The sequence below is a fragment of the Cyprinodon tularosa genome, unplaced genomic scaffold (genome assembly GCF_016077235.1).
Source record: "Cyprinodon tularosa strain WSP-4 unplaced genomic scaffold, ASM1607723v1 ctg45, whole genome shotgun sequence".
NCBI classification, from domain to species: Eukaryota; Metazoa; Chordata; class Actinopteri; order Cyprinodontiformes; family Cyprinodontidae; genus Cyprinodon; species Cyprinodon tularosa.
The window spans coordinates 473,226-484,587 of NW_024039174.1; the positions used below are offsets into that span (position 1 = coordinate 473,226).

Sequence of the window (11,362 nt, forward strand, 5' to 3'; positions counted from 1 at the left end):
AAAAAAAAAAAAAAAAAAAAGGGCTGTGCTTTTTGGTAGAGGAACGGCATTGTGTTCTATGCACAGCCTGCTTCTCTGTAACAGTGCAGAAAGATAATATTTTTAAATAAATTAAGGATTTTAACTAAGCCTAAAGTAATGGAGCGATTGCTTATTTGATTGCATGTTGCAGTCCCTTCGAAATAACAGCAAATATAAATCTTTTTTCATACAACTCTTTATTTGGGAAAAAGTGTTAAAATGTAATTTTGGGGGATCTTAATCAATAAATAATTCATTAAATGGCCATAAATTTTTCTGTTTCACACTCTAGTGCCACAAAACTCACAGTACAAAAAAAACTATCTCCTCCTGATCAATTTACAATTACATTGAGAAATACGCACAAATATAATTGTAGGGGATTTTAAAAAAATAAATAAGTAATAAATTGCCCAATAACTACTTTATTACCCACTGTAGTGCCACCAAACTCACAGTACAAATAAACCATCTCCTTTTGACTTTCTGTTAAAGTTTAAAGTCGAGCATCAAAGGAACTTTTCCTCCATCATCGGCTTCATCAAGGAGAAAAGACTCTTATAAAAATCTGCTGTTTGCTGAGTCCTTAAAATCAGAGTTACTCTATATAATTGTTCATTTTTAATTTTCCTTCTTCACAATTTACTCAATAAAAGTTGTTTTTTATTCTAGGTTGTTGCCATTTTTTTTCCCAAATGCACCGAAATGTTGCTGTTGTGATGGAAAGCCAACCTGTCCAAGGTAAGCAATGAGTCACGTCTTTAATTTTTCATTCCTTAGGAGACCCTGAACAAAATGAACTGATAACAGAAAATGTATGGATGACAGTAAAATACTTTGATAGTTTAGCTGGCTTGACTGAAAGGAATTGGGTTTACATTTGTCTTTTTAATCATAGTTGTGTTTAAATTTCAGCCTGCTGTTGACAACTGTATAGTGTCATTTTATATCCAGTGATAGCTTTTTTTATATTTCAAATGTGATCTTTTATTATTATCTCCTTCTGGAAAAAAAAGACTTGACACCTGGTAACTTTGCACCACAAAAATAACAAATAACTAGAAAAGCACTCAGAGAAGGCTAACCACCGCCCATTGGCTCATTTCCCCCAACATATTGTTACTGTCAAGGTCTGTGTAGTTTGGTGGAGGACCCAAATGCAGAGCTAAAGAGGTAGAGAGGATTTAACGACAAAGTAAAAATACAGAATCCATAATCCAGAACCGATCGACAAGAATCTCAGGAAGAAAAAACTAGGAGATGATAGGGAGGAATAATCCTAAGGAATGACTTACAGCAAAGAGTAACTGATCAGGAGGTGTATATATGGGAGACAGAAACAACTGGAGGCCTAATTAGCAATAGGGAGGAGGTGTACTGTAGATAGAAGCAACTAGGAGCTAAGCCTAAGGTAAGCACACCAAGGGGGCAACAAATAGTAACCAGGGGAAACAGCATGATCTAAAGTTAACTAGAAAGAACTCACATGAGGCTAGAGGAGAGAATAGAGCGATGAGTAAAACATGAGGAATGACCAGAGGGGAAAAGTACAAGATAAGATGAGAGACTGGAAATATCCAAAACCAACTATAACTAACTGATACTAGACCAGGGAACAAACAAACCAATAATGTAGGAAAGAGATAACCAGGAACAGAGCAAACTAAGAATACAAAAAAAAGATCAAAATCTACAACATCTACAACAACACAGAAAAAAGCATACTTGAAAATCCAAACATAAAAACTTAAACAGCAACAAAAGGTCCAGAATGCACGATCATAACAGTAACTTCCACCTATTGTTAATACCTTATTTAAATATTCCTGGATGCAGATGGTGATCCTGACCTTTAGAAAAATTTAATGGAAATTCCTTGGACATTTGTGCCTTTCGTAAAAAAAATTATTAAAATCCATTTAAGTTATCCTGGACATAGACATACAGACAATCACAAAAACACATAAACTCTCCTAAAAACATAACCTCCTTGGCAGAGATCATAAAAAACATCTTACTAATCAGATAGAGATGACTCAGAAAAGCTCAGAATTAATAAAGGGATTACTTATTGGAGCTAATTGCTTTGTAAACTGCTGGTCTAAACGCCCATTGGAGACACAAAGAAGCTCATTCAAAAAGGAGAAGCTGACCTGCAAGCTGCAACCTCTCTAAGGGTAATTATGAAGATGCATCAGACTCATCAAGCTGGGGCTACAAGCAGGGAGTAAATCACATTCACAGCAGGAAAACCAAAAGTAAACCTAACTGGGAAGTGTTTGCTCATAATTTCTGCTAAGTGGAGCCATAAATCTTCTCCCACACCCCTAAAAGTCAAAACACAATGAAGAGCATAGTCCTATTACAGGAAATGTCCAAAATAAAAAAAATGTTCTAGAAAGACCCACCTTTTTGTTTATGTGCATCACAAAGGATTATAGTTAATATTTGTTCACATTTTGTTACCTTATAAGCACTAAATGTTAATATATTTTTCTGGGATTTTATGTTTAGATGTTAAAATGAAACATAATGTGTTTTTTATTCTTTCTGAGGCCCCCAAATAACAGAATGCATGACCAATTTCCTTGAGAGGTTACTTTAATGGTCGATAGAGCTAATAGAGTGTAACATAATGTCAGTATAATTCCAGCAATTTGGTGAAAGCTTTAGTACTCTGTTGGAAAACATCAGAAAACAAACAGGATCATAAGGACTAAAAAAGAGAGAAGTTGTTAGGTTAAAAAAAAAAAAAAAAAAAAAAAAAAAAAAAAAAAAAATATATATATATATATATATATATATATATATATATATATATATATATATATATATATATATATATATATATATATATATACTAGCTTTCAACATTCATGTTTATTCCATAATCTGAGAGAACAACCATCCATCTAAAATGATCAAATCTGTTCTCTGTAGAGGTGGGGTAAATAAATATAAATTAAAAGCCATTTTTGAATGTGGAAAAATCCATACAAGGGGGCACATTGATTAAAGTGCAATAATAAGCTCCAAGGGTGTATTAATTTGTTGATGAGGGGGAAAATTAGTCATAGTTGATGGAAGAGGGATGAGGCTAAATAGAGGGCAATCCTGAAAAACAGGCCGTCCAGGGTGGAGGTTCACCTCCTGCAGGACGAAACTAAAACTACAAGATAATCGTTCATGTTAAAGCACATTTGCAATGCCTCAGTCAAAGTCTGCACATAAATCAAAAATAAAAAACAGTTTGAGCTGGTTTGAAAGGTAGAATGATAATTCCAACTGTAGACGTGTAAAGCTCGCCCCATGGACTGAAAGGGAACGTTATTTAAGCTGGAAGTGCTCCTATAAATAGTTGAGAAAAAATGGGAGCAAATACCAATAAGTAACAAAACCTTCAGGGTTTTCAGTCCATTAGGTGTTTATAATTTGATAAATTGTGAAAAGATTCAAGGGGTTGGAATGTTTTTGGATTATTCTGTGTTTATCTTGTGAAGACTCTTTTTTTGGTTTTTTCTGCTGGATGAAAGTCAATATTATTTGTTTCTCTCATCCATTGTCTGATGCAAAAAATTAAAAGAACAAAGAGGAAGCAGACCAATGCAAGCATGACATATTTCAGTTTTCAAATATCTGCTTCTAAGCAGAGAAATTCATTAATTTAGTGGAGAATTTAGGGTTATGACTTTCTGCATTAAGTCTTCTGGGGCTGTTTTGGTTTAGAAATTAGAAGCTTTTTTCATCATTCATCATTTTTTAATCTGCATTTGGCCCCAATATTTTGCCCAGTCTAGTCAGAATTCTTCTGTAAATCCAATGCATTCCTACATATTATATTTCACAGCTGTTTTTCAATCAGATAACTTGCTGGCTTGTCTGCCGCCATAATTTTTTTTCTCTCTGTTTGATGCAGTCTTGCAGCAGTAAACTTGCACATTCCTTATTGAAAAGCCCTCCAACAATGGGCAAGCTGACGTCATTGATTTAAATGCCATTCAGTGAGCTGTCAAGGACAGATGTTACGAAGATAAAGGAACACCTGAATCGCAGAAAGAAGTTATGAAATAACAAAGGAAGCTTTGCACAAGATAAAACTAGTTAATGATAAGAGGTTTCTTTCTTTAGTTCCTCTGGACATTATGAAAATTTGTGAAATCAAAGATATCCATAAAGATATGCTCCTATTTCCATGGACCTGATAACTAAAAACACAACATTCTGTTCCTTTATCAGCCTCAGTGACTTTTTTTTTCTTTAAACAGATGTGAAAACATGGTTGCATACAGATGAGCTAGAAAGATACTCAAAAATTGGGATATTTGTGTAGTCTCTAAACATATTTGAATTAACTGGTCTAATATCAATGCTAACAATGCTAAAAGAAAATCATATATCTAATTAAAACTGGAAAATCCCTTTCAAACCTTTTTTAAATTGAGATGCTTATAATACCATCACCTATTTAAATCTTTCTGTAGCTGCTTATAACTCCTGGAAACGATTTTAAGAGCTTTTCATACACAGAAATACCAGCTGTGAAGCATGAAAGTGAAAGCATGATGTTTTGGGGAAGCTTTGCTCTAGTGTGGCCGAGCAATCATGGCCTCCACTGCTTAGGAGAAAAATCCGAGAGCCATTTCTGAATAATTTTAAGCTCAAGCAGAACTGGACCCCACGACATAACAACGACCAGATCTGAATCTTATCAAGATGCTGCTGTCCTGGTCCTGCTCTTTGTGGACTTCTGTTGAAGTTTCTTTTAAGTTTCAGTATCACTTTGATTTATGTTATTCTGCGTTTTCTTGATCATTGGTTTCTTTTACATTTTGTGTTATATTTAAGCAGTGTTTTATTTTTTAAGTTACTCTGTCGCCCCCTTATGCTGGTGTCCTTTCCCTTTGCTCCTTCTAGTTACTTCTGTGTACACCTGCACCTGCATTGTTTTGGTCTCCAATATATATACCTCTTATTCAGTTACTCCTTGCTAGATCCTCATCATTCTTTTGTTTAATTCCCCCCTAATGTCTCCCAGCTTTTTGGTTCTTGGGTTTTGTGTCTATCAGTTCTGGACTTATGTATTTTTACTTTTTCATTAATAAACTTTGCATGCAGTCATCCCTGCCTCTTCGACTCTGCATTTTGGGTCCTCTAAAAACCTGTCCGGGTCAACTTGAAACTGGCTGAGCATAAAAGACTGATCAGCATTAAGATTAATGTATAAGACGGGAAGAAAAGCATTTCATTTTTTTGTTATTTTGGCCAAACAGGGTAACACAAGCCTTTAGGCAGTAAGGTTTTAGAACTTATTTTCAAATACTAACTTTAAACAACTGTTACTCTTAGTTTATTATGTTTAATTACTAAAGCAGAATCAATTATTGCTGTTTTGTGGGGTTTTTTTGTTTTGTTTTTTCAGAGCTGAACATTTAATGGGCTTCTGATATTTGGGTAAAACAGATGTGCGGTTAGAGCCAGATGATGCATTTGCAAAGATAGACACAGACTTCTGCTCAGCAAACAAAGAGAAGCACAAAACAGGGAGAAGACAGCTACTTCCCTCCTTGATTAACAATGACACTGCACTGGTCACTGCTAGTGTGCCTGAATTAAAAGCAATCAGACGATTAGCAGCTTTAGAGCAAACAGCATCTGATTTCGGGACCTGTCAAGAATCAAAGCCCCAAAGTGTTCTGAAATTATTAAAAATTATCATAGTGATGTGAGACACAGCTAGAGGTTATTAAATCAACATGTTATCTAGTATTTAAAGTCAACCAACGTCATCTGAATGGTGCACACTCTAAAGGTTTCTTTATATTTAAAGTAAAATTGTAAAATTAAAGTTTTAACATCTTTAACTTTTTTATTAAAATAAAACTAAAATAAGATACTGTATGGCCTCACAGTGCTTTTGTAATGCATGTATGGTAAACAGCAGGATTTTAATCATGCAATTGAGGTGAAAACAAATTGGATGGAATCAGCAGGGATTTGCCAAGAAACACGAAGACAGAAGTTAATCAATCAAGCTAAATGTCAAACATTGCAAACTGTGTTGACATTTGGGAGAATGTTGGCAAAACATGCATAGATTCCCTAAATAAATGACTAAAAAGGGTTTAAATAATTGTTAATCAAGATAGATATTGGGTCTCTACTAATAATATATTTATTGAAAATAAAACCTTAAACATATTAGACATTGCTCATAATAGTAAAAAAAAAAAAAAAACATAATGAGGGGTCTGTAATGATCCTACTTCTATGAAGATTTTTTTTTTTAATTAAGGGAGTATTGTTATCATCCCAAGGCTCTATATATTTTTTGAAAATATTAGAGTAAGTGGAAATGTGGAGTTCAGTTCAGCCCACATCAAGGTGATTTCTTTCCTTTTTAACAATGAATCATCTGAACATGCAGGTGAGCAATAATTCTTATTTTTTTTTTTTCTTCTAACACTTCTTTCATTTTGTCCTGAAGCAAACAGTCAAGAGGGCGTATTTTCTGTCATTTAATTAAGCTATGAGTAAAGCTGTTATATCAACTTATATACTTCCGGAACATGCAAAGACAGACATATGGACAGACAGACAGACACCATTATAACTGTTAGTTCTGCTGTTTTTTTTTCTTCTTCCTTTTGTGTTGGTATGCATCTGTGTGGCCTGCTCCTACCTTGAAAGGTAATTGGATCAACCTGTAACTCGATTGGCTGCTGGATACATAAGGGGGCTGTGGTGCCAGTGGAATATTGCTCACTGAGTGGTAGACAGGCCAATTCCGACTCCGACTGCAGTCGGAGTCGGAATTAAAACTCATCTAGTGATGGCGAGAAAAAGCTTCATGGAGCACTGAAGCGTCCCATCCGATTGGTTTGCTCATGTGCTGATGCTTCAAGGTGCTTCATTTGCTCTATTATGTCATCAAGTGGACAATAAATGTAAAACGTGCAGTGGGATTATAATGGCACTATGGTTTTGTTGTCTGAACCATTTAATGAATTCATCAGTGATGTTTGTGGTGCTTATACATTCATGTACACCTACAGTTTCTGTTGAACTCTGGATTAAACTGTGGTTCCCTTCTTTCTAAGCCCCTCACTGTCCAACCCTCAAGAAGCCAAGCTCAACAGAACCGTCTAAGCTACCAGCCAAAGCCTGTCCATCCTCCAACCTGCCAGCAACGTCAGCCCCATATTTCACACATCAGCAAGGTACTACTCAATAAGACCACAGACATCTTTCCCCCTCCTTGATTTCTTCCCAAGCCATCTGAAGTTTTCCTTTATATTTTAATGTAATGGATTTAGTCGTACAGTATAAACTTGATAGCCCTGATTAACCTCAACACTCTCCGATCAATATTGGATACAAGATACTGAATCTAATGGGTATGAAAGGCTTTGAGATTCTGGTCGAATTTACATTGAATATATAACACAGATAGGAACCTTCAATGTTCTGATTTTTTCTGTTTTTTGTTCTCACTCTGCCCAGATAGACCTCTCTGAACACAGGAAGTGTCTGCATCCAAGGCAAAATACTTTTTCTGCAGTTCTGTATATATGATTGTTCAGTCTTCTAAACACAGTTGTTCCCTCAGAGGTCCTGGTCACTCTGGAGACAGTCTCTGCTGGTGCTGCTGCATTCAGGGGCGCCGTATGGGGGGAAAGGTTAGGCAGATTCTAAGGGCCCTTGACTGAGGGGAGCCCCAAAAGAAAAAAAAAGATTAGCACTGGTATATTTTTAAAATATAGAAAGAAAATCCAGCAGTAAAATAAATAATCTTCATGTTCTCCATCATTTTTAGCTGTAAAGAGTGAAACAAAGCATGAATATATTGAATCTAGAATACCTTTTTATACTGTTAAGATATATATTATACCATAAATACATTATATTATATGTGATATTATAAAATTCTATACCATTAAAAGACATCTATAAATCTTGATAATTGTCATGAGCAGCCTGTAGCAGCCGCACCAGTTATACATGTTTTGTCATCAAACAATTCTCAGTTCTCAGGGCTAGCATAAAAAATAACCTGTCCTTTAATAAAGTTATAGTGAAACCTAATAGGTAAATTTAACTTTTTCAAGTTGTAATATTTTTTTTCGTAGAAATTTTAAAATAAATGTTAAATTGAAATTAGTGCATTTTATAGCAGTTTTAAATCTTGCATACATTTTTATTTGGAGAGGGAGGTGCAATATCAATGTGTTTCATGGGCCACCAAATTCCTGGTGGCGCCCCTGGCTGCAGGACAACTGACTCTGTTGTTAAAATATTGTAGATGCAGCTGCTGTAGGTTTAGGGTCAAGCTTATTTTTTGATTATTTTATCTTTTCTTTTCATTTTTATTTCTCATGCTCTGCATGTATTTTTATTTAGCACCTACCTTTTTTACTATGTAGCACTTTGGGATTTGTTTAAATATAAAGTGCATTACAAGTCCTAAATATAATTATTCACTTTATTTAATTTATAAATCAAAGTTTTTACAATTCACATCAATCATCACTAAACTAAGAAGGGTTTTTCTTCGTAAAAACAATGCCAATACTATCTATATACATCAGTGGGATTCAGTTTTTTAGCCTAATTTATTTACTCAACACACACTTCAAAGCTCTGCTTAAGCGTCAGCCGAGTACATTTTAAGATATTTTTTTACACACTCATATCCTGCTAATTATCTTTTTATTTTGTGTTTTAATCTGAATTTAGCTAAAGAAAAACTTCCAAAACAAACCTTCATAGAGAGGAGAAACTTAATTGACGAATTTTTGCTGCCACCTGCTGGTGAAATGTAAAGCTTTACGTCTATTGGCTATTGGTTACGTGACGTAACCAACCAAACACGGAAATGAACCTGACCGCCTTTGTTTCGTTTTCTGTTTAAAGCAGGTATATGTGACTTCTTTATTCTTTGTTATTAGATAAGGGTTTTTCTTTATTTCTTTTTTGTTGTATGTTATGTTATATTATTTAATACAACAATTTGAAACCAGACTTTTAACACAGGCAGTTCTGTCTGTCCTTTATTTTGCAGTTTGTTGTAAACTGTTCTGTTTTTCAGCTTTCAGCTATGGGTGATTTCTCTGTAAACCCTCTGGTTTGGCTCGGTGTGGGCTCCAGTTTTGCCTGCTCCGGTGTATTTTATCATCTATATCAGGAAAAAAAGAAGGAGTTGAAAAAGCTCAAGGCAAGTTAAGCAATGTTATGAATCTCAAACACATCAGTTATTTGCTTTATGTTGATTAATGCTGTTTTTTCCATTTGTCTCAGGAAATCCCAGTTTTCCAACCTGATGATTATTTAATCAAAGTGCTGAAAGCTTCCCCGTACAAGCGACTTCAGTATGTTGCTGTTGAAGGTAGAAGCTTTACTATATGATGTCTGTTTTCTTATTTAAAGTTAGATGGAAGGCTTTCAGCTGTCTTTCTGTCTGTGTGAAGGTGTTGTTCAGGCTGACGGGGAGCCCCTGCCAAGCAAGTTTGTCTCTCGATGTCATGGTGTGATCCAGAAGGTTGTTGAGGAGGAGCACTGGAAATACTGGAACTATGTCACCAGGACTTGGTAATTCCAATTAGCGATAAACTAATACACCGATCGGCCCATATTTCTGCCCGATATTCTTCTTGTATTGGTAGACATATGCATACATTAGACAAATTATTAGTGGAGTGGCTCCCAAACAGTGGAACAGGGTAATTGAAGGAGAGGTGGTAAATTTGATTGTTTATTTTTATTAATTTCTTTATTGATAAATTTGTTAAAGTCATTTGCACATGAGAATAAACAGCTAAACTTAAAATAATTGTACTTTAAAGGTGGTAGTTTTAGCCATTTAAAGTAGATTGTAGTTTATTTTTATGCAACATTTCATTTGACTTTCTTTGTTTGAATGATGGGGCAGGGAAAAGGGTTGGTGGGGGTCCAGCACAAAAATTTGGGGGGCATTTACCAGCAAATCAAATACATTGCTGCTCCCTCTATTTGCACTGAAAAAAAAAATACTGTCGTTTTTGGCATTTACTTAATCATATTTAGTTACTTTAACACAATTGTTTCTATTAGCAGGGTAGGACATAAAACAATTGTGTTAAAGTAACTAAATATGATCAAGTAAATGCCAGAAATTCAGTTTATTTCTATAGTGCCAATTCACAACACATGATTGTCAAGGCTGGTGTTTTATTGAATACATCATGCAGATATTTGGGGAAGAAAAAACAGGAAATTTTGTGTGTGGAGCATTTACTTTAAATTTGAATCTGTGGATTTAGACAGAGATACAAGTATGATCTGTTTTCAACTATTTTGTTATTTTAATATGTGCTAAAAATCTCATTTTCCTTTCACTTTAGTTATTCACTACTTGCGTGCATCCATCACACTGAATATGCAATAGAGGTTTCTAGTTAATCTACTTCTGAAAATATCAAGTCTTTTAATGCATCTCTTGTTTCAGGAACTCCCGGACAATCAACAAGAAAGAGACCAAAAACTCCGTCCCATTCAGTTTAGTTCGGCCTGGTTCTTACATCTCTGAAGTTTATGTGAAGGTGCAGAGCCCCCTGGAGGCCTCCGGGTGCTACATGGAGAGGGTTCACTCCAAAGTGCGACGTGCTCAGGAGGGTCTGGTGGACGTGGTGGTGCAGGGTCTGAGTGGTGAAAAACCGGTGGCGATGGTGGAGAGCGAAGAGATGCTGCGCGTGGGGAGCAACCTGACCGGGTTTGGAGAGGTGGTGCTGGAGGGGGGCCAGGCGGTCAGGCTACAGGCCCCGCAGGACGGACGTGGGTACATCTTGGTGCCCAGTGACTACAGGAGCTTCATGGACAGACATGAGGCTTCAGCCAACATGTGGCAGGCGTTGACGGCTGTGACCGGCCTCACAGGGGCCACACTGCTAGCTGGCATTGTGTATAAATTCTTTGGAAAACAGAGCGACAGATCAAGATAGGCTGAACACTGTGGGTTAGAAGCGATGCCTTTATGGGTTTGATCCCCTGCATCCAGTTACTACTTTGTCATCAAGCGTACTTGAGACTGTAAACATGAAGAACTGGGGAAACCTATTAAAAAACCAAAATGACAAAACAATGAACACATTTCCTACTAATCCTCCTTTCCTGAAGGTTCTTCTTTTTAGAGATCTTCGCTAATGTGTCAGTTAAAAGCTTTGGACCTGCTTCATAACCCAATCTCTGATTCCTCAACGTAAAGAATGCTTCTTAACTCACCAGGTGATCTAATGTTAATAAATTAATGACATTTTTTTTTTTTTTCCCTTCTGATCAGTTTTGGGGACATTCCTTCTGCAGATTTTAC

The 11,362-nt window shown here is 35.8% G+C and overlaps 1 protein-coding gene across 1 annotated transcript; it reads left to right on the plus strand.

The window, feature by feature from the left end:
• The first annotated feature begins 8,823 nt into the window (after nucleotides 1-8,823).
• LOC119793354 (mitochondrial ubiquitin ligase activator of nfkb 1-A) lies at nucleotides 8,824-11,131 on the plus strand. The gene is made up of 5 exons (XM_038300499.1): nucleotides 8,824-8,934; nucleotides 9,107-9,232; nucleotides 9,316-9,403; nucleotides 9,486-9,606; nucleotides 10,502-11,131. The coding sequence occupies exons 2-5, from the start codon at nucleotides 9,116-9,118 to the stop codon at nucleotides 10,992-10,994; spliced, it is 819 nt and encodes a 272-aa protein (XP_038156427.1). The 5' UTR covers nucleotides 8,824-8,934; nucleotides 9,107-9,115; the 3' UTR covers nucleotides 10,995-11,131.
• Nucleotides 11,132-11,362: the final 231 nt, after the last annotated feature.

Excerpts from the sequence above, each read along its gene's own strand:
- LOC119793354 (XM_038300499.1), top strand. The coding sequence starts at position 9,116 with ATGGGTGATTTCTCTGTAAACCCTCTGGTTTGGCTCGGTGTGGGCTCC. Across the intron at positions 9,233-9,315 it reads AGGAGTTGAAAAAGCTCAAG|GAAATCCCAGTTTTCCAACC; the intron begins GCAAGTTAAGCA and ends CATTTGTCTCAG. Across the intron at positions 9,404-9,485 it reads TCAGTATGTTGCTGTTGAAG|GTGTTGTTCAGGCTGACGGG; the intron begins GTAGAAGCTTTA and ends GTCTGTGTGAAG.